The following is an 18,721-nucleotide window of genomic DNA, read 5'->3' as shown; positions in this document are numbered from 1 at the left end:
CAGGGAGTAAAAAGGGATGATATTACAAGAGGAACATTTACATTCTCTTGCTCTTTCAAGTCCACTGCATTATACGAGATCCCACCCCCTCTCTCACACTAAGAGCATCCAACAAGCCAACCCTTCCCAAAAGTAATACTGCAAACATGAATTACCATTTAAGAGGGGCTGCCCTTTGCGAATGTTCCTCGACACCACCGCATGGTAAATGCCTTCTGTAAATCCAGCCATGCATTGAGAGATTCCATCGGCCTCCACTGTTACCTTGGGGAAGGAAAATATGGTTAAATGCGATTTCAAATATCTCAACATTTATATTTTACATTTTTTTTTTAAATTTACATTACAGCAACAGGCCATTTTGGCCCATGAGCCTGTGACACCCAACTTACCTACAACCCCCAGTACATTTGTTTCCAATATAGAATGTGATAGCACAGTACAGGCCCTTCAGCCCACAATATTGGGCCGACCAAATAAAGCAAAACCCTCCATACTTCATAACTTGTCTATTCATTCACGTGCCTAAGAGTCTCTGTCCGCCCTATCTAGGTCTCGCAATCTTGTAGGCCTCTATTAAGTTACCTCTCATCCTTCTTCGTTCCCAAGAGAAAAGCCCAAGGTCTGCTAATCTTGCCTCAAGACTTATTTTCCAATCCAGGCAACACCCTGGTAAATCTCCTCTGTACCCTCTCCACATCTTTTCTGTAGTGAGGTGTCCAAAAGTGAACATAACATTTTAAGTGTGGTCTCACCAGAGATTTAGAGCTGCAACATCACCTCATGACCCCTGAACCCAATCCCCCCCCCCAACTAATGAGGCCCAGCCTACTACAGGCCTCCTTAACTATCCAATCAACCTGCGCGGCGACCTTGAGATGCATGGATTTGGACCCAAATGTCCCTCTGTTCCCCAACACTTAACTATCCATCAATTAACCACTTCTCATCTCTGAATTTCCAGCCAACATTAAAATACTTCTGAACGCAAATCAAGTTACTTATACAGGGTAAAATAGCCATTCTCAACGAGGGACCTAAGGCAGCCCTGGGAGTCACTACATATTGAAGTAATAGGGCCTGCTTTCTTTTCACCTCAAATATTTTTCACATAATCTATAGGAGAGAAGGAAGAACCCAAAACCTGACTGCTTAAGAGGGTTGGGGGTGGGAGCCATAAACTCTGAGCAGAGTCCTAGCCAGGGTGGCATGGCTGAATGGCGGGGCTAAAGCAATGGTTATTTCAGTCACCTGGCTTCCCACCTAACATGCCATACCCCACTAGTGGCAGTAACTGAGCAATATTTTCAAGTCGAAGCCAGCTTTGCAAGAAGCACGTCTTTATTGAATTTAAAATATTTTATTTACACAACATTTTTAAAGACCCCACATGGTGGCACGCTGTGGGCCACGACCCACAGGTTGAGAGGCACTGCCGCAGGCTAATTGATTGGCAATAAAGATGGTGATTATGAAATCAACCTTGCAGGTAAATTGCAAGAAACAAATGTGCTGGACAAACTCAGCCGGTCACACAGCATTCACAGGAAGTAAAGGGATTACAAAATAGGTCACATGATCCCGACTATGTAACAGTAACCAATGTTTCAGGCCTGAGCCCTTCATCAGGTGTATGGAAAAAAAACAAGCAGGTGCCTGAATAAAAAGGTGAGGTAAAGAGGAGGGAGAAGGAAGGGGAGAAGAGAGAGAAGCTGAATTAATTAGGGGAGAAGGCAACTGATAGGAAGAGGAGGCTGGGACTGAGGGGGGGGGGGTGGTTAATGCTGTCTGGTTGGAGTTCAGAGATGGAAAACCAGGTGTAACTCTCAACTTAGGCGAGGCCTTGGTTTGGTAGCACAAGGCCACATCAGCATGGGTATGAGGCACGGAATTAAAATGATTGGCCACTGGGAAGACAAATGCTGGAGGAGCTCAGCTGGTCTCATAGGAGGTAAAGAGACATAACCGGCATTTCTGGCCTGAACCCTTCTTCAAGATGGAAGGAAAAAACAGGAAGGCATGCAAATAAAGGGGTGACACGGTTAGCGTAGCAGTTCGCGCCAGCGATCAGGACTGAAACAGGGTTCAAACCCTGCACTACCTTTAAGGGGTTTGTAGTTTCTCCCCACGTCTGGGTTTTCTCAGGCTCCCTCCCACCATTCAAAACATACCAGGGGTGTCAGTTAATGGGGTGTAAATTTGGCAGCACGGACTCATGGGCCGAAATGGCCTGTTATCATCCTGTATGTCTAAATTAAAACAAAATGGCAGGATCTTGCTGTTGAATTATAATGAGAGGGAACAGACTTGGGGGTAAAGAGTAATCGCAAGACTAGTCCTCTCAGCCCAGGACAGAAAGTGGCCAATCTCAGATGTCTTGAAACTTGAGTACACATGACCCACAGATCATGACTCTTGGGAATTTTCCCTGGATATGCAATGGGAATTATTATTTGCTCTGGGATGCAGGAGGCTGAGAGTAGACCTGATCAGAGGGTTAAAAAAAGATTTTTGTGGGGAGGCACGGTTAGTGCAGTTACAGCGCCAGGGGTTCAAACCCCGCACTGTCTGTAAGGAGCTTGTACATTCTCCCTGTGTACGTGTGGATTTTCCCCAGGGGCTTCAGTTTGCTCCCACTGTTCAAAACATACAGGGGTTGTAGGTCGACTGGGCGGCATGCGCTCATGGACTAAAATGGTCTGTTACCATGCTATAGGTCTTTTTTTAAAAAAACAAGACATTGGACAAGAACATTGCACACTAAAGGACAGGTGTTTAATGCAAATGGAGAGTTGAAAAAGGTGTGGGGAAAATATTTGACAGAGCGATGGTATTCTGAAACAGGACGGCAGGGAGAGTGGTGGAAGGAGATACAACAGCAACATTTAAGAGGATCTAGATGGAGGGACAAAGCAGCAGCTTCCGTGTGATTTGGACATCATGTTAAGACATGATGGGCTGAAGGGCCTACTCCTACATTTAAAAACACACCAAAATGCTGGAGGAACTCAGTGGGTTTGCAGCGTCCATACAAAGATATATTGATGAAGTTTCGGGCCAGAGCTCTTCAAGGAAGACGCAGAATGAGCCTGAAGCTGGTTGGGCGAGGAATCCAAACCAATAAAAGGTGTTAATTGGATTAAAGGGAGAGGCGTCAATTTATCATGCCTTTGCAAAAGGAGGCACGGAAGGGAGAGACAGAAGTAAATCATGAAATACTGGAGAAACTCAGCTGGTCCAACAGCGCCCTTTATATAGCAGGGGTAATAATACCTAACCACCCTTTCTGGTGAACTCTTCATCAAGGTAAGGAGAATTTCAGCAGGGATCCAAACAAAAGGTAGTGGGGTGGGGGGGGGGGGGGGGGGTGGGTGGGGGGGAGGGGAAGAAAGAGGAGAGCAGCAAGGATTAGTGAGACAAAGGAGAACTTCTTCAGGGTAGGAGAGCAGCAGGGATTACAGATGAAGAGCAGCGAAGGAGAGAGAGATGGGGGCAGGTGACGGGGAAGTTTTATAATGTAAGACGGAGAAGTCGATATTAATGCTATCCGGCTGGAGGGGGCCCAGTCGGAAGATGAGGTGGTGTTCCTCCAACTTGCAGGTGGTCTCAGTCTGGCAGTGCACGAGACCATGGATGGTCACGTCAGCAAGGGAATGGGGTGGAGAATTGAAATGGGTGGCCACTGGGAGATGCCCCGGTACTGCAACAGAGCCAAGGTGCTCATGCTTGCGCCGTACATCTCTGGGTTCTATTCACATTCAACCATGGCTGTCAGTGCTCGTGCAAATGGAAATAAAAATTGCAGACCTTTATAAAAACAGCAAACGCTGGAGATGCTCAACAGTTCTGACTCAGTCTTCAGCTTTAATCAACTCTACTTCTGTTCAACAGAAGTCACTGACCTGTTGAACATTTCCAGCATTTTCTTTGTTTTTAAATATAAATTTTACTTACAGCATGGTAGAAGCCGATTACAGATAGATTTTCTAAAAACAGTAACAGGCCCTTCAGGCTCACAAGCCTGTGCCACCCAGTTGACCTATTACCCTCCAGTACATTTTAGAGGGTGGAAGGAATCCAGGGGACTTGGGGGGAGGTGGGGGACCCCACACAGTCACAGGGAGAACGTACAGGAAGCTCGGGATTCGAACTCGTGTTGCTGGCGCTGTAACAGCGTCGCGCTAACTGTGGTGCCCAATTTCATCCAGTTTAACCTACTATTCCCGCACATGTTGGAGGGTAGGAGGACCCAGGGAAAATCTGGGACTCGGAGAGAACATACAAACCCCTTGTAGACAGCACCGCTGGTTCTATTTTTTTAATGACTGCCTTATGGTAAGGAGGGGGTTACAAAACTTGTGACTACCGAGAATGCACTGAGTGGTGCAAGTAGAATCACGTTTTTTTTGACTGCAATGTCAGGAAAATAGTGGAAAAAATTTATATAATTACTGCCCGAGTGGTCGTCCACACTGGGCGCCTCTTCAGACTGCACAGCCCCTGGGTGGGATGGGGGGGGGGGGGTTGGACGTGCAGTAGAGTGGATGACGAATTTTTCCGGTCCGATTTACACCACAGGCTTCCTCCTAAAAGTATTCGGGGTCCTGCAGGATAAATCACGGTGCAGGAATTGACTCCAAATTCCTGCACATTCCTTTTTAGACTGCCCGTGTAGCGGCAAAATTCCTTGATTGTGCTGTTACATGCCTGCAGCCTAAAAACCATTACTGACAGTGTTTAAGTAGTGTCTAGACAAGTACATCAATCATTTAGATAGGGGGTATTTAGATATAGATGAAATGCAAACAGGCTTTTTTCTACCAAGGGTAGGTGAGACTGGAGGACAAGGCACAAAGGTGAAAGGCAAGGTGCGTCAGGGGACCTTCCTCACGCAGAGAGTGTGGAACGAGCTTCCAGCTGAAGTGGTAAATGCGGGCTCAATTTCTAAATTTAAGAAAAAATAGGCAGGTACCCAGCTAGGATGGTTACGGAGGGATTCGGTAGGTAGAATGTAACAGCTCAGCACAGGCCCTTCAGCCTTCAGATGCTGCTAGATATACTGGTACCTTAAAAACCCTCCCTACTTCACAACCCTCTATGGATGGGTAAAAAGACAAAGCTGGGGAACTCAGCTGGTCAAAGTGTACTTTATATAGCAAAGATAAAGATACATAACCAACATTTCAGGGTTAAGCCCTTCATTAAGGTATCAAATCTTGATGAAGGGCTCAAGTCCAAAACATTGATTATGTATTTTGACCTTTGCTGTATACAGGACACTATTTGACCAGCTGAGTTTCTCCAGCGTTGTCTTTTTAGCAGGCTTTTGTTTTACCTCTTAAGTCTGGGTGTAGGTCCATGGTTCTAGGTGGGATAATAGTTATGGCACTGACTAGATGGGCTTATTTCTGTGCTATTGGGCTCCGTGGGATTGGGCCCAGCACCAGGTGATGGTATTACTCCAGAGACAATGGTCTTGTTTAAGAGGCTTTCAAACGGAAGTGAAGATGCAGGGAAGAGAGAGAAATCTACCTTGTGCATTCGATTAAAAAAAAAAATTTGGACCTACAGCATTGGGAAAAGGCCCACGCCACCAAAATACACCCAATTGACCTGCAACTCCCGGTACATTTCAAATGGTGGGAGGAAACTAGAGAACCTGGATGAAACCCATGCAAACACGGGGAGATTGTACAAACTCCTTACAGATAGCGTGAGATTCAAACCCCCGTCGCTGGCGCCCTAACAACATTGCATGACCCATTAATGGCGCCATAGTCGGGGCATACTGTTCATGTCCTATGGTCAGCATGGGTACGTTGGGCCAAACGGCCTGCTGTAGGCTTCTCTAACACCAATTCGCTCCTATTATTGGGGAACTTGATTTGAAACATTAGTTACGATTAGCAGAGGATTTATGAGGGTGACTGAATTGTCCCGTCTTAAAGGCACCCCACCCTTGCTGACAACTATCAGCTCAAGATCAAGGATGCTGACATTTCATGCCAGGCCCCTGCCTGGAGGCCGACTACAATTCGGAGGGAAAACTTTCATAGAGCAGACCTAAAAGGCTGGTTGGTCCAGCGTCACATTCATGTCGAGCGGCATCTCGTAGCACCCTCCGAATCCCAAGGAGGCAGGGCGACTGGTACCATATTAACACAGTGGAGCAATGGCCGTCTTCCCCACCCCTAATCCCCCACGCAACTGGAACCGCTCTGTGTTTCCCCAAACAGTTCCAGCTGCGTGGGGAATTAGGGGTAGGGAAGACAGCCATTGTCTTGAGCCACAAGGCTGCCTTGAGGGTTCAAGGAGGGTCAGGGGCTGACGGCGTCATCAGCCCACCCCTAACCAGCCACTAGCAGCAGCTGTACGTTCAGTTCAGGCGGCGGAGCGCTACGCTCCACCAATGATCCTTCCCCGAGAAGGGTCGCATTCGGCGCCTTGGAGCCGGCCACGGTGCATTCAGAGAGGCAAGTCTCAAGGTGTAAGGGCGGAGAACCTCCACCTTTACAGCCCGGGGGCATTTCCCTGGCTTGAAAGGGCATTCTCTCACACCTTGAAGGGCTCCAGCCCGAAACGTCGGTTCTGTATCTTTACCTTGGCTGTATAAAGGGCACTGCCCGACCTGCTGAGTTTCTCCAGACTTTAACCAAGCTGCCAGCAGACTTTCCTCTTCCACTACACCAGACTGGTTGCCAGTCAACTTTAAAAATAAGATCTCGATTTATGGAAGCCCAGCCATTTCGGAAGGCAGCTCTGTACAGTGAGAACAAGGTCACCTCAAAACAAAAGCTGCAACCCCTTTCCCTGTCGCCTGCATCCTTCTCCCCCACCCTGTCTGTGGTCCTTTCTGTTCGTTTCACGTCGCTGGAAAGCTGCGGCGAATCTTGCTGCATCTGTCGGACAATAAAACTCAATCAAACGCGGACCATTGTGGAGGCAGGGAGTTTAAATGGGCGTCCAGAGAGGGTTTCTGGAGGTCAACCTGCAGAACGCACGGATGAGCAAACTTCTGCTGCATTTCGTCCCCAACCCTCCTGCTGTTTAGTCCGGTTACATTTTAAACCAAGTGAAAGACCAAGAAGGACTATTGTCATTTAAAGGGCTAAGGAATATGCAGGGAGCGGAGGGGAAGGGGGGGGGGGGGGGGCGAATCCTCTCCTCCACCCCCACCCTGCATTGTCTTCCGATGTGAAGCTGTTACAGTACAAAATCCAAATGTATCCTCCGCTCACCTGCTGAGACACGGGGGCCACTGCATTGGGAAGATCTCGATGCCCTGGGCGGGGGGGAGACAGTGCAGGGCCGGGGACCGGTGCACACACCGCCCGTTACTTTTGCAATTAAGTCCTTCGAATTTTTTTAAAACAGCCAAGACTTTTGCAACATCAACAACACGAACATTGTGCGGGGGGGGGGGGGGGGGGGGGGCAAAACCATTTGCAAGTCTCCTACGGACGGGAGGGACACATGGTGGGTGTTCAGCGATTAGAAGTGGGACGGGAGGTGTCGCCTCATCGCTGGAAACAAAACGGTGCCGCTGGCTGCATGTGCCCAGGGTATTTATTGCTTCTCGCCCCTCGGAAACAGGGGCCCTTCTCCCAGGGCATCTCCCCGTCACACCCGCACTTGCTCTCTTGTCCCACAGCATCTTGCTGAACTTGTCCGTCACCGTCTCAGCCACGGTCCCATCTCAACCCTTCCCCCCCCCCCCCCCCACCACTCCCTCCCTGATCCTCTCTGACCGGTTGCCCCCCCCCCCCACCCAATCTCACCAACGGTTCTCCCACCCCACACTCTTTCCCTCCCCCGTCCACTCTCCAGATCGCTTCCTCCCCTCTCTGCTCTTTCCCGACCCTCTCTCCCCATCGGTTCCCGCATCCTCCTCACCCACTCTGCTCTGTCTCCCTCCTTCCCCGAACCCTCTCCCCATCGTTCCCTTCCGACCCACACTCCCCTTTCCCTCCTCTCCTGTCCCTTCTCCCATCCCTACCCCGACCACTCGACTCGTCCCCCCCATCCCCCCTCGTCCCCCTCATCCCCCCTCGTCCCCCCTCTCCCTCTCCCCCATCCCTCTCCTCCCCCCATCCCTCTCCTCCCCCCATCCCCTCTCCTCCCCCCATCCCCTCTCCTCCCCCCATCCCCTCTCCTCCCCCCATCCCCTCTCCTCCCCCCATCCCCTCTCCTCCCCCCATCCCCTCTCCTCCCCCCATCCCCTCTCCCTCTCCCCCATCCCCTCTCCTCCCCCCATCCCCCTCCTCCCCATCTCCTCTCTCCGCGGCTGCAGATGCTCCGCTCTGAGGCACCTGCGATGCGCAGCCCGGGGCAAGATGCTACTCACCCGCCACACCGCCGCCAGCAACACCGCGACCGCCGCCTCCGTGCGCACCATGATCGCGGGGCGGCTCAGCTCGGCTCGGGCCTCTCGCTCCCTGTGCCCCGGCCTCGAACTCCTGGGCTCCGGGAAGACCCCCCTGCCGCTGGCCGGCTTGACCTGGTCGCCCGCGGGGCAGGAGAGACGGGGGTGGGGGAGAGCAGAGCCCGCGGTCGGAGAGCAGAGCTCGGGATGGATACAAAGTGTCGCTCTGCCCCGCCGGGGATACAAAGTATCGACGCTGCGGCCACCAGCGGCTCCGCGTGAATGAGCGGCTGAGCCGGTTGCAGCGTGAGGCGGCGTCCCGCCCAATCCCGACTCCCCGCCCACTGCCAATCATCCCGCCCGCCCAATCCGGACTCCCCACCCCCTGCCGATCATCCCCGGCCCCACCCTTCCCCGCCCAATTCCGGCTCACCGTCCAATCTAGGGTCCCCGCCCACTGCCAATCATCCCAACCCGCACTCTCCGCCCCCTACCAATCATCTCAGGCCACGCCCAACCCCGCCCAATCGCACGTCACTGTCCCACCTGGACGCCCCGCCCCCTACCAACATCCTACCCCGCCCACTCCGGACTCCCCGCCCCCTGCCCATCATCTCTGGCCACCTCCCACCCTTCCCCATCCAATCCAAATACCCCATCTCCTGCCAATCATCCCACCCTGCCCAATCCGGACTCCCCACCCCCTGCTAATCACGCCCCACCGCACCTAATCCTGGCTCCCCATCCAATCCGGACGGCTCACCCCCTGACAATCATCCTCAGCAGCGCCACGCCCAATCTTGGCTCCCCACCCCTGCCAATCATCCTCATCTCACCCAGTCTGGTCCGCCCAATCCTGGCCCCCTGCCAAATCCGGACAACATGCCCCCTGACAATCATACCCAGCTGTACCATGCCCGATCCCGGCTCCCCACCCAATCCCAGCTCCCAGTCCCCTGCCAATTATCCCAGACAGACCCCACCCAATCCCGGCATCCTGCCTCTGCCAATCATCCACTGACACGCCCTGCCCAATCCCAGCATTCCGCCCCTTGCCAATCATCCCTAGCTGTGCCATGCCCAATCCCGATGTCCTGACTCCTACCAATCGTCCATGGAGATCACCGACCAATCCCAGCTTCTTGCCCAATCCCGGACCCGGCCTCCTGCCATGCCTCACCCCATCCTGGCATCTCTTCCAATCCCAGCTCCACACCCAATCTCGGCTCCACATCCTCTGCCAGTCAACCTCGAACACTCAGCACGCAGTCCCAGTTCCTTGCCCATTCTCAGCTCCCCACCTAATCCCAATGTCCTCTTCAATGTCCTTTGGCAATGCCTAGTGCCCCTTCCATCAGAGAAAGAGAAGCAAAGGAGAGTCCCTTCAGAGTTGCCCTAGGCCCTTTCAAATTGCCGTGTAAAATGGGGTTAACCGAACAATTTGCTTGGTTAGCGCCCCAGTTACGCAGCAGTTTGAAAGGGTCTGACCCGGACAACCCTGTTGGAACCCAACTGGGTCCCTGGCCTACCTCGGAGGTAGTCAAGGAACCCAGTTAAACTTACCTAGGTCACGTCTACAGGCGATTTGAAAACGAAAATGGCCAACCCGCTTATTCTGGCGCTTGCAACCATGTGTCACCGGGCAGCCAGTGTTCGAACATCCGGCGGTATTTCCACTGAGTATGTGGCGCGTCATTGCGGGGCGGGATCCACTTTAAATTGCCGATTTAATGGTCGATCCCCCGCGATTTAAAAGGTGCTTCCAAGTATCCTTATGATTCTCCTCCAGCGCTCCCACAGCCTCCACAGCCACACAGACTCCTATTCGATTCACCAGCCACCCGAGCTCCAGATCCAATCCTCTGACACAATCAGGAAGCCCTTCAGTGCCCGAGACCTTTCTTGTCCCCAAGCGCCCTCTCGAATCCTGGCTCCCATACCTGGTTCGCAAAAGCCAGTCCCCAGCAGTCTGCAGCTTTGACCTCATCGCCTGTGTGTGTCCTTCAGCCACAGGGCCCCAGCTTGATCCACGGCCGTGTTCACCAACCTTGGAGTTGTTGCTTCTGCTTCTTTTACTCAACGGAGGGTGTCCCGCTCTGTTTCTGTCAGTACTCCACTCACCTGGAGTCTGCAGTGCCTCTTGGCCATCATTTTGGGCTGCAGGATTTTACATAACAGCTCCTTTAGCAGGCCATTTAAAGCTGTCTACTCTGCGGTATGACCCTGTGGAGCACTGCTATGTCTCTGCTCCCTAGTCCCCCTGGGTCCGTACCAACAACAGCTCCACCAACATTTACTTTTCTTGGTACACCCCTCCCTCCCTGTTCAGTCGTTGCTGAGCTCCTCCCACCCATTCCCAGCCCTGTCACGCCCCTTGCTCTCCATTCTCCAATTCCTGCCGCGTCTCTCCCTCCCCATTCCTACCCCTACCACGCGCCCTCCCATTCAACCCCCACCCATCCAGTTCTCTCTGTCACGGCTGCATCTTCCCCAGCCATCAATCCCCTCTCGTTCCCCCTCCTCTCCAAACATCCCCAGCACCAGCCCCACTCTACCCATGCCTCCAGCTCCATTGCCCTCGCCTCCCTATTTCTTAGCTCATCCCCTCCCTCCACTCCCTCACCTCCTCCCTATCTCACCTCCATCTCGCATATCCACCAGCATTCTTCCTCATTCCCCATTTCTACCCATCCCTTCTCCACCTCCAACCCACTATCCTACCCTCCATAATCTACCTATCTCCCACTCTCTCTACCTCTCCTCTACATCCCAACCTTCTCTTAACCACTTTTACTGCCACTTTTCCTCATCTCCATCTCTCCCCAGGCAACCTTCCACTTCTCCCTACCACATCTTCCCCTCCTCCCTCCCCCACACCCAGCATCCTCTCCACTCTCTTCTTTCTTCTTTTCCCCACCTCACCCTCCTGTCCTCCAACCTCTCTTTATCACCCTCCTCCCCAATGATGCTCCCTTTCCTTCCCCTCCATCTGCTCCCTCTCTGTCCCTAGCCCTTCTGTCCTCTCTGTCCCTCACCATTCCCACCCTTTCTTCATTCTCCTTTCACCATCCCAGTCCCCAATCTACTCCCACTTTCCCAATCTCTTTCCTTCCCACCCAGTCCCCTCTCCATCCCCCCTCTCTCTCAATGCACTCATCTCCCCTCCTCTCCACCCTTTCCCTCCATTAGCACTAGCCCTCCCTGTGCCTTCATCTTTCCTACTGCCTTTCCACACCCAGCATCCCCTATCCCTTCCAAATCTGACCATTCCCTGCCACTCCCACCTTCCCCTCTCCTCCATCCCTCCCATTCACTCCCTACACCATTCCCCAACTCTCCCATTCACCCCTACATTATTCCCCATCCCTCGCATTCACCCTCTACACTGTTCCCCACCCCTCCCACTCACCCCCTACACCATTCCCCATCCCTCCGACTCAACACCTACACTGTTCCCCATCCCTCCCACTCACTCCCTACACCATTCCCTACTCCTCCCACTCTCTCCCTACACTGTTCCCCATCCCTCCCATTCACTCCCTACACCATTCCCCACCGCTCCCATTCCCTACACTGTTCCCCACCCCTCCCACTCACTCCCAACACCGATCCCCGCCCCTCCCATTCACCCCTTCACCGCTCCCCAGCCCTCCTCTCTAACTTTCATTCACATCGTTTCCCAATATTCTCTCCTCCCTATTCATCCTCTTTTATTCTCTCTTCCCGAACTCCTTCCTCTTCTCCCCACCTCACCTTCCTCCTTCCCCCTCCCCTTCCTCTCCCCCTCCATATCTCCCCTCTCCTACTACTCCGCCCCACTTCACTCCACCTCCACACCACTCTCTTTTCTTCTTTCCTTCCCCCTTCTTTCTTCTTCTCCTCTCCCCTCCCTGTCTCTTCCTTCCCTCCACCCCTCCTTCCTTTCACTCACCCCTTCCCCTGCCTCACATCTTTCATGGAACCATAGAACAACACAAGCCAGAAATAACCCATTCAGCCCTTCTAGTCTGTGCCAAACAATTATTCTGCCTCATCCCAGACCATATCCTTCCATACCCCTCCCATCTATGTACCTGTCCAAATACTTCTTAAATATTAAAATGAGCCCGCGTTCAGTTGGCAGTTTGTTCCACACTCCCACCATTCTCTGTATGAAGAAGTTCCCCCTCATGTTCCCCATAAACTTTTCCCCTTTCGCCCTTAACCCATGTCCTCTGGTTTGTATCTCACCCACCCTCAGTGGAAAAAAGCCAACCTACATTTACTCTGTCTGTCCCCCTCATAATTTTAAATTCCTCTATCAAATCTCCTCTCATTCTTCTGCACTCCAGGGAATAAAGTCCTAACCTGTTTCACCTTTCCCTGTAACTCGGTTCCTGAAGTCCAGGCAACATCCTAGAAAATCTTCTCTTTGCTCTTTCTATCTTATTGATATCTTTCTGTAGTTCAGTGACCAAAACTGAACACAATCCTCCAAATTTGGCCTCACCAATATCTTATTCTAACTTTACCACAACGTCCCAACGCCTGTACTCAACACTTTGATTTATGAGGCCAAGATGCCAAAAGCTCTCTCTCTACAAGATCACTTTCCTCCCTCCTTTCTCTGCCTCCATCATTCCATCACTCCCTTCATCTCTTACCCCAATTCTCAGCTCTCACCCCTCCCTTCTCCATTCCCATCCATAACCAAGCCATCCTCTTCACCCACTTTCTGCCCATTCCTCTCCAATCATCCTCCACCTACCTCCTCCCCACCTGTCCTCCTCCCCTGGTTTCTCCCCACTCCTCCTCTGCCTGTTTCCTGACCCCTTGTACAACTCTACAAATCTCTGGTAAGACCATATTTAGAGTATTGTGTTCAGTTCTGGTCACCTCATTATAGGAAGGATATGGAAGCTCTGGAGAGGGAGCAGAGGAGATTTACCAGGATGTTCCCTGGATTAGGAAACAAGTCTTATAAGGGAAGGTTAGCAGAGCTGGCTGGGACTTTTCTCTTTGGAATGTAGAAGGATGAGAGGAGACTTGATAGAGGTCAAGAAGATTATGAGAGGCATAGATAGGGTGGACGGCCAGCACCTGTTTCCCAGGACAGAATCAGCAAACACCAGAGGACATGTGTACAAAGTGAAAGGAGGGAAGTTTAGGGGAGATGCCAGGGGTGTTTTTTTTTACACAGAGAGTTGTTGTTATCTGGAATACATTGCCAGGAAAGGTGGTGGAGGCTGAAACCTAAAGGACATTAAGAGAATCATACACAGGCACATGCATGTGTGACAGATTATGTTATATTTTATATTGTACATAGATATGTTTTAAAAGGAGATAAATTGCGGCAGGTTTTTTTTTAGTGCAGGTCACATACAAGAACTTCAAAACAGATCTTATTTAAAATGCCAGAGGTCTGCTCAACCCAGACAGTCCAGTCTCCAGGTGCCTTTGTAAATACTTTGAAGAATGCCTATAAGGACTTCACAAGTACGTGTTAATTGGACATGCTGTGGAGTAATGGATTATTGTTTTGGAAAGCAACAGATGAATGAACTCAGAAGATTAGGTCTGCAGCCTGTCTGAGTGCAGTTGGCTGTTCTAAGAGGGTCACATGGTTTTCTCTGAGAGAAAAAGAAAGAATTCCGTTCTACGGTTCAGCAGCAGGTCGGACTGGAACAGGACAAGCTGGAAAGCTTGTGGAAAACCCCATTTTGAAGATGGGTTGTGAGTTCATAGTTCAGCCTGGTCAAAGCCCTTGTGGTCCATGCAAGAGGAGAGGACTGGATGTAAAATGTTTCACTTGAAATAAGGGAAACAAAAAGGAACTCTGTGGTGACCTGAAAGAAAGAGGTTATCACCTGGAAAACCCTGAGGGGGCAAGTTTCTTCGACAAGACACTGAAGTGGCTGGTTACAAGGAATCAGTTATGGGTGTCCAATGAGGAACAAATTTCTCTCTGAAAATTGACAAGATCCTTCCTGAGCGGTAACCATTTACCTTTCAAACACCAAAGCCCGATGAACTTCATAAATGTTAAATTCTGTGCACAGTCTAAGAATTGCCTGCAACCAGTGAACTTGGAGGAGTGCGAGATGAAATTGGACTGTGAATTAAATAACTTTTCTGAACTTACATACACATAACACACACGTGCGCTTAGAATTGAAGGGGGTTAAGTTAATAGTAATAAGTTAAAGTTTGATCCTGTTTTCATGTTTAAAGATAATTAAAAGCAACTTTTGTTGAAGTAACCATTTGTTTTGGTGAATGTATTACTGCTGGGTTTTGGGGTCCTCTGGGCTCGTAACAGATGGAAGAAAAAATAGAGGGTTACGGGGTAGGGAGGGTTTAGTAGTTTTTTTTTGCTTGTAATATATAGGTCAGGACAACATCAAGGGCTGAAGGGGCTGTACTGTGCTGTAATGTTCTATGTTCTAAGCTAAAGCATGTAAGAAATTTGGGAGCGAGAGGGAAAGATCCATCTCAGATGAAACACAAAAGTGTGTAGATGCTGTGGTTGCAATTATATAAATTGGTGCAATTATTTCTGTCTGGACAATGTGTTATATCAATTGGAGTTATTGCTCATGGACTGTGTTCTGAAGAATGAGGAGGACCTCATAGATGCATTTTGAATGTTGAAAGACCTGGACGGACTAGATGTGGCAAGGTTGTTTCTCACAGTAGGGAAATCTCGGACAAGAGGCCACAACTTCAGGATTAATGGGTGCCCGTTTAAAAAAGAGATGGGGAGGAATTTCTTTAGCCAGAGAGTGATGAACCTCTGGAATTTGCTGCCATGAGTGGCTGTGGAGGTCAGGTCGTTGGGTGGATATAAGGCAGAGATTGACAGGTACCTAAATCGTCCGGGTATCAAAGGAGAAGGCAAGGGAGTGGGGTTGAGTGGGAGAATGGATCAGGCCATGATGGAATGGCAGACCAGATGGGCTGAATGGCTCCTATATCTATGGTTCACTGTTATTATTTCTTAGTCTAGGTGGGTGTATCGAAGGATAATTTGGGTACAATGTCTTTGGGAATGATGGGAACAAAGTCAAGCTATTCTCCTTCCCAACCAATAAAGAGAGGAGGAAAGGGTTGCCTTGAATCCATTTTTATAAATGCTTTGCCTAATTATTTGCTGGATTAATTTTAGCCTGGTCTGTGCAGGAGCATTCCATGCAAACTGAGTGGGCTGTCTAGATTACTCATGACTAACAAATTCATCAGGAATGAGTGTGGTCATTGACTTAATTTCTCCTGAATCTGATTAGCCCACTCAGTCATCTCCTATTGGTTCCTCATTATACCCCCTCGCAACAGTGTTTTTTGCTGTGAAGATTTATTGTCTATTTTTGTATTTGTTGGTTCTTTTTATTTCAATTAATTACATTATTATTGGTTTTTATTTTGATGATCTTATAGTTTTCACTATGTACCTATTTAACTGCACCAGGCAAGAATTTCACCCCAAATGCACACGGTATAACGTGTATGGCAATAAACTCATTATCACTCGAAATCCTCCTATCCATGGAGAAGGGAAACGATTCACGTCTCCGGTCAAAGACCCTTCATTGGGACTGAGAAAGAGCGAAGCAAGTTGGCGTTGGTAGCTGAGAAAGTTGGCCAGGGGTGGGATGGGGGTGAAAGAAACAAAGTTCAAAGTTGAGAATTATTGTCAGAGTACATCGCGTCCACCCTGAGATTCTTTACACTGAGGGCCAGGCAGGATTTCTACTTATTGGCAGTGTGATAAAGCTGAACTCAAGGAAAGATACATATACAAGAGAGAGAAATGTATGGAAAGAAATGTAAACAAACTGACATTGCCGAAAATAAATATTCAATTGTGGCAGATCGTGCCTCTTAGTTCTTGAACCATCGTTCGGAGGTTTGGGCTCTCGCGTGAGTGGGAGCCCGGGTCATCATGGGGTCCAAGCAGTGGACTGGCAGCATGAGGCTGGGTGGCTTTTTTCCATCGGCAGGTCAGCTTGCGTTTTCAACCGCGGATAATGACGTCTGAACTGAACTGTCGTATTATTAAACTTAATGCTTGGACCAAATTGATAAACAATTCAACTTAGTGTTTGTTCAACTCACAAACGACTGCACAATAAGTAATATAGTAATTCAATAAAGAATACTGCACTTATCTTGTTTTCTAATGAAATGTTGAATACACCATGTTGAGTGTTGAACACAGAGACTGTGAGTGTGGTTCAGTCAGCGTTGTGAGAGAGTATGCAGTACGATACCCTCACGTAATGCTGCCATCACCCAGAATCAAACGAGAGTAGCGTGCCACATATTGCAAGTGCAGGGACACGTTGGAACTCAAAATCAAAAGTACGGATCCGAACCATTGTAACTTTGAAAATTCGTAATTTAAACCATCGTAAATCAAGAACTATCTGTACAATATAATAGTCCAAAAATCCAGATGCTAGAAATCCAGGCCACTCGAGAATCCAGACTTTTCAAAAGCTCAAACTTTTTAAATTAAGTGGGCTTTTATGCACGTGTGTAAATACTGCAGATGCACAAATGCCACAGAAAAAAATGATCTGATACTGGCTCAAACTGGTTGGAGGGATTGGAACGGGGATGCAAGGAATTGCTGAGGGCGCTGAAGGGTCCCTGACCGTATCAGAGGTTTGGATCTGGGGTTGGGTCGCCAGTGGCTTGGACTGGACTCTGGGAGGCTGTGGAGGCTGCTGGAGCGCTGGAGGTGAATCTACGGACACCCATTATCTCTGGCGGGGGCGGGGGATTCTCTTGCTTCTCTCCCTCTGACTGTAAGAGGTGCTCAGGCAATTCCTGTTGGTGGCAAATCTGTCGGCCTTGCAGCAGGCAAAAAGGAATTTCATATCATACGACACAGTTTTAGTACTCTGACAATAAATTGAATCTTGAAATAAATCTTGATAAATATTTGTTTTTTAATAGGAAAAAAATGTTTTGTTAATAAACCACCAACATTTACCTGTTCATTTCTTCTTTATTCTCGTTAAATTTGAATTTTAAAAGCACTGTCTGAGAATCCAGAAAATCCGAAAATCCAGAGAAACCCAATCCCCAAGCAGTCCGGACTTTTGGACTTTTAACTATAATGTGCAAAGTTCGAGTCCTGAAATGACGCCCTGATTGAGTTTGCCGTTGAGGAGTCTGATGGTGGAGGGGCAGCAGCTGTTCCTGGACCTGGTGGGTGCGAGCCTTGTGGCGCCGACACCTCTTTCCTGACGGCAGCAGCGAGAACAGAGCGTGCGCTGGGTGGTGCGGATCCTCGATGATCGCTGCTGCTCTCCGATGGCAGTGTTCCCTGTCGACCTTCTTGATGGTAGGGAGGGTTTTCCCTGCGATGTCCTGGGCTGTGTTTGCAGCCACTGAGTGCACAGTTGAGTTTGTTTGTGTCATGTGGTGCCCATGTTGTGAAGTCTGGGTGGTGACAGAGGCTCCCGACCCGAATGGTTGACTGACCATTTTTAACCGTGCATGCTCTGCTGGCTTGCTTTGTTCACTCAGCTTGCCACATGTGCTGTTCTGGTGTGACTGATAGAAACAGTGCTGCACAGTACTGACCCTTCAGCCCACATCATTGTGATACACCGCAACATTCAAGATTCTTTTATTGTCATGTAATATCACACAAAGCCGCATTTAGTCGGCCGTCAGGCAGACAAAGATTCGCCATCAGCAGAAATTTCCCGGCGTCCCTTACAATCAGAGAAAGAGAAGTAAAAGAATCACTGAGTGTCCATGGATTCACCTCCAGCGGCCACATCTGTCCGATCCATCGGCAATCCGAGCTCCAAATCCAACATGGGCCAATAGTCCTGGACTGTGCTCTAATGCCCTACGTTCTACCACAACCTATCCCTTCCCTCCCTCATACCCTCAACCCTCCATTTTCCTTACATCCATGTGCCTGTCTGAGAGTCTTTTGATGGCGTCTGATCCGACCACTATGCAAGTGTGGAATATGCAAATAAACGGGAAAATAAATTGAAACAGCAAATACAATTGGGCCGTTTTGATGTAAAAGTGAAGAACATGAAGCTGGAAAAATATTCAGCTCACTTCAGCGAGACGAATCCGCTTGATCTCCCAGGAAACAACCTGCATTTGCTGTCTGTCGAGTGTCTCCAACCAACCTCGGGAAGCATCTCCAGTGCCAGCATGTCCCTTCTGAAGTGAGAAAACATAACATATAGGAGGTACACCTGCTGTGGTCTCATCAATGACCTGTGCAAGGCAGCCCTGCCTTCAGACTGCACGGCTCTTGCAACAAGGAGCACGTCTGTCGGTCCTCTCATTCTGAGAATTTTCGGTATTTATTTTATTGTCATGAACATGTCACAAAATCCG

General features: G+C 49.7%; 1 protein-coding gene across 1 annotated transcript in view; it reads right to left on the bottom strand.

Moving 5' to 3' along the window:
• Window positions 1-8,679, bottom strand: part of cdh2 (cadherin 2, type 1, N-cadherin (neuronal)) — a 174,154-nt gene extending 165,475 nt beyond the window's left edge. Inside the window, exons 1-2 of the mRNA XM_069922573.1 lie at window positions 8,345-8,679; window positions 156-264 (exon numbers count right to left, since the gene is read on the bottom strand). Coding sequence (XP_069778674.1) covers window positions 156-264; window positions 8,345-8,395 — 160 coding nt within the window. The 5' untranslated portion in view covers window positions 8,396-8,679. The remainder of the gene's footprint in view (window positions 1-155; window positions 265-8,344) is intronic.
• Between the last annotated feature and the right edge of the window lie 10,042 nt (window positions 8,680-18,721).

The sequence above is a fragment of the Narcine bancroftii genome, chromosome 2, assembly GCF_036971445.1.
Source record: "Narcine bancroftii isolate sNarBan1 chromosome 2, sNarBan1.hap1, whole genome shotgun sequence".
NCBI classification, from domain to species: Eukaryota; Metazoa; Chordata; class Chondrichthyes; order Torpediniformes; family Narcinidae; genus Narcine; species Narcine bancroftii.
Note: the sequence above shows the minus strand (reverse complement) of the source record. Positions and strands in the feature narration are given on the sequence as shown.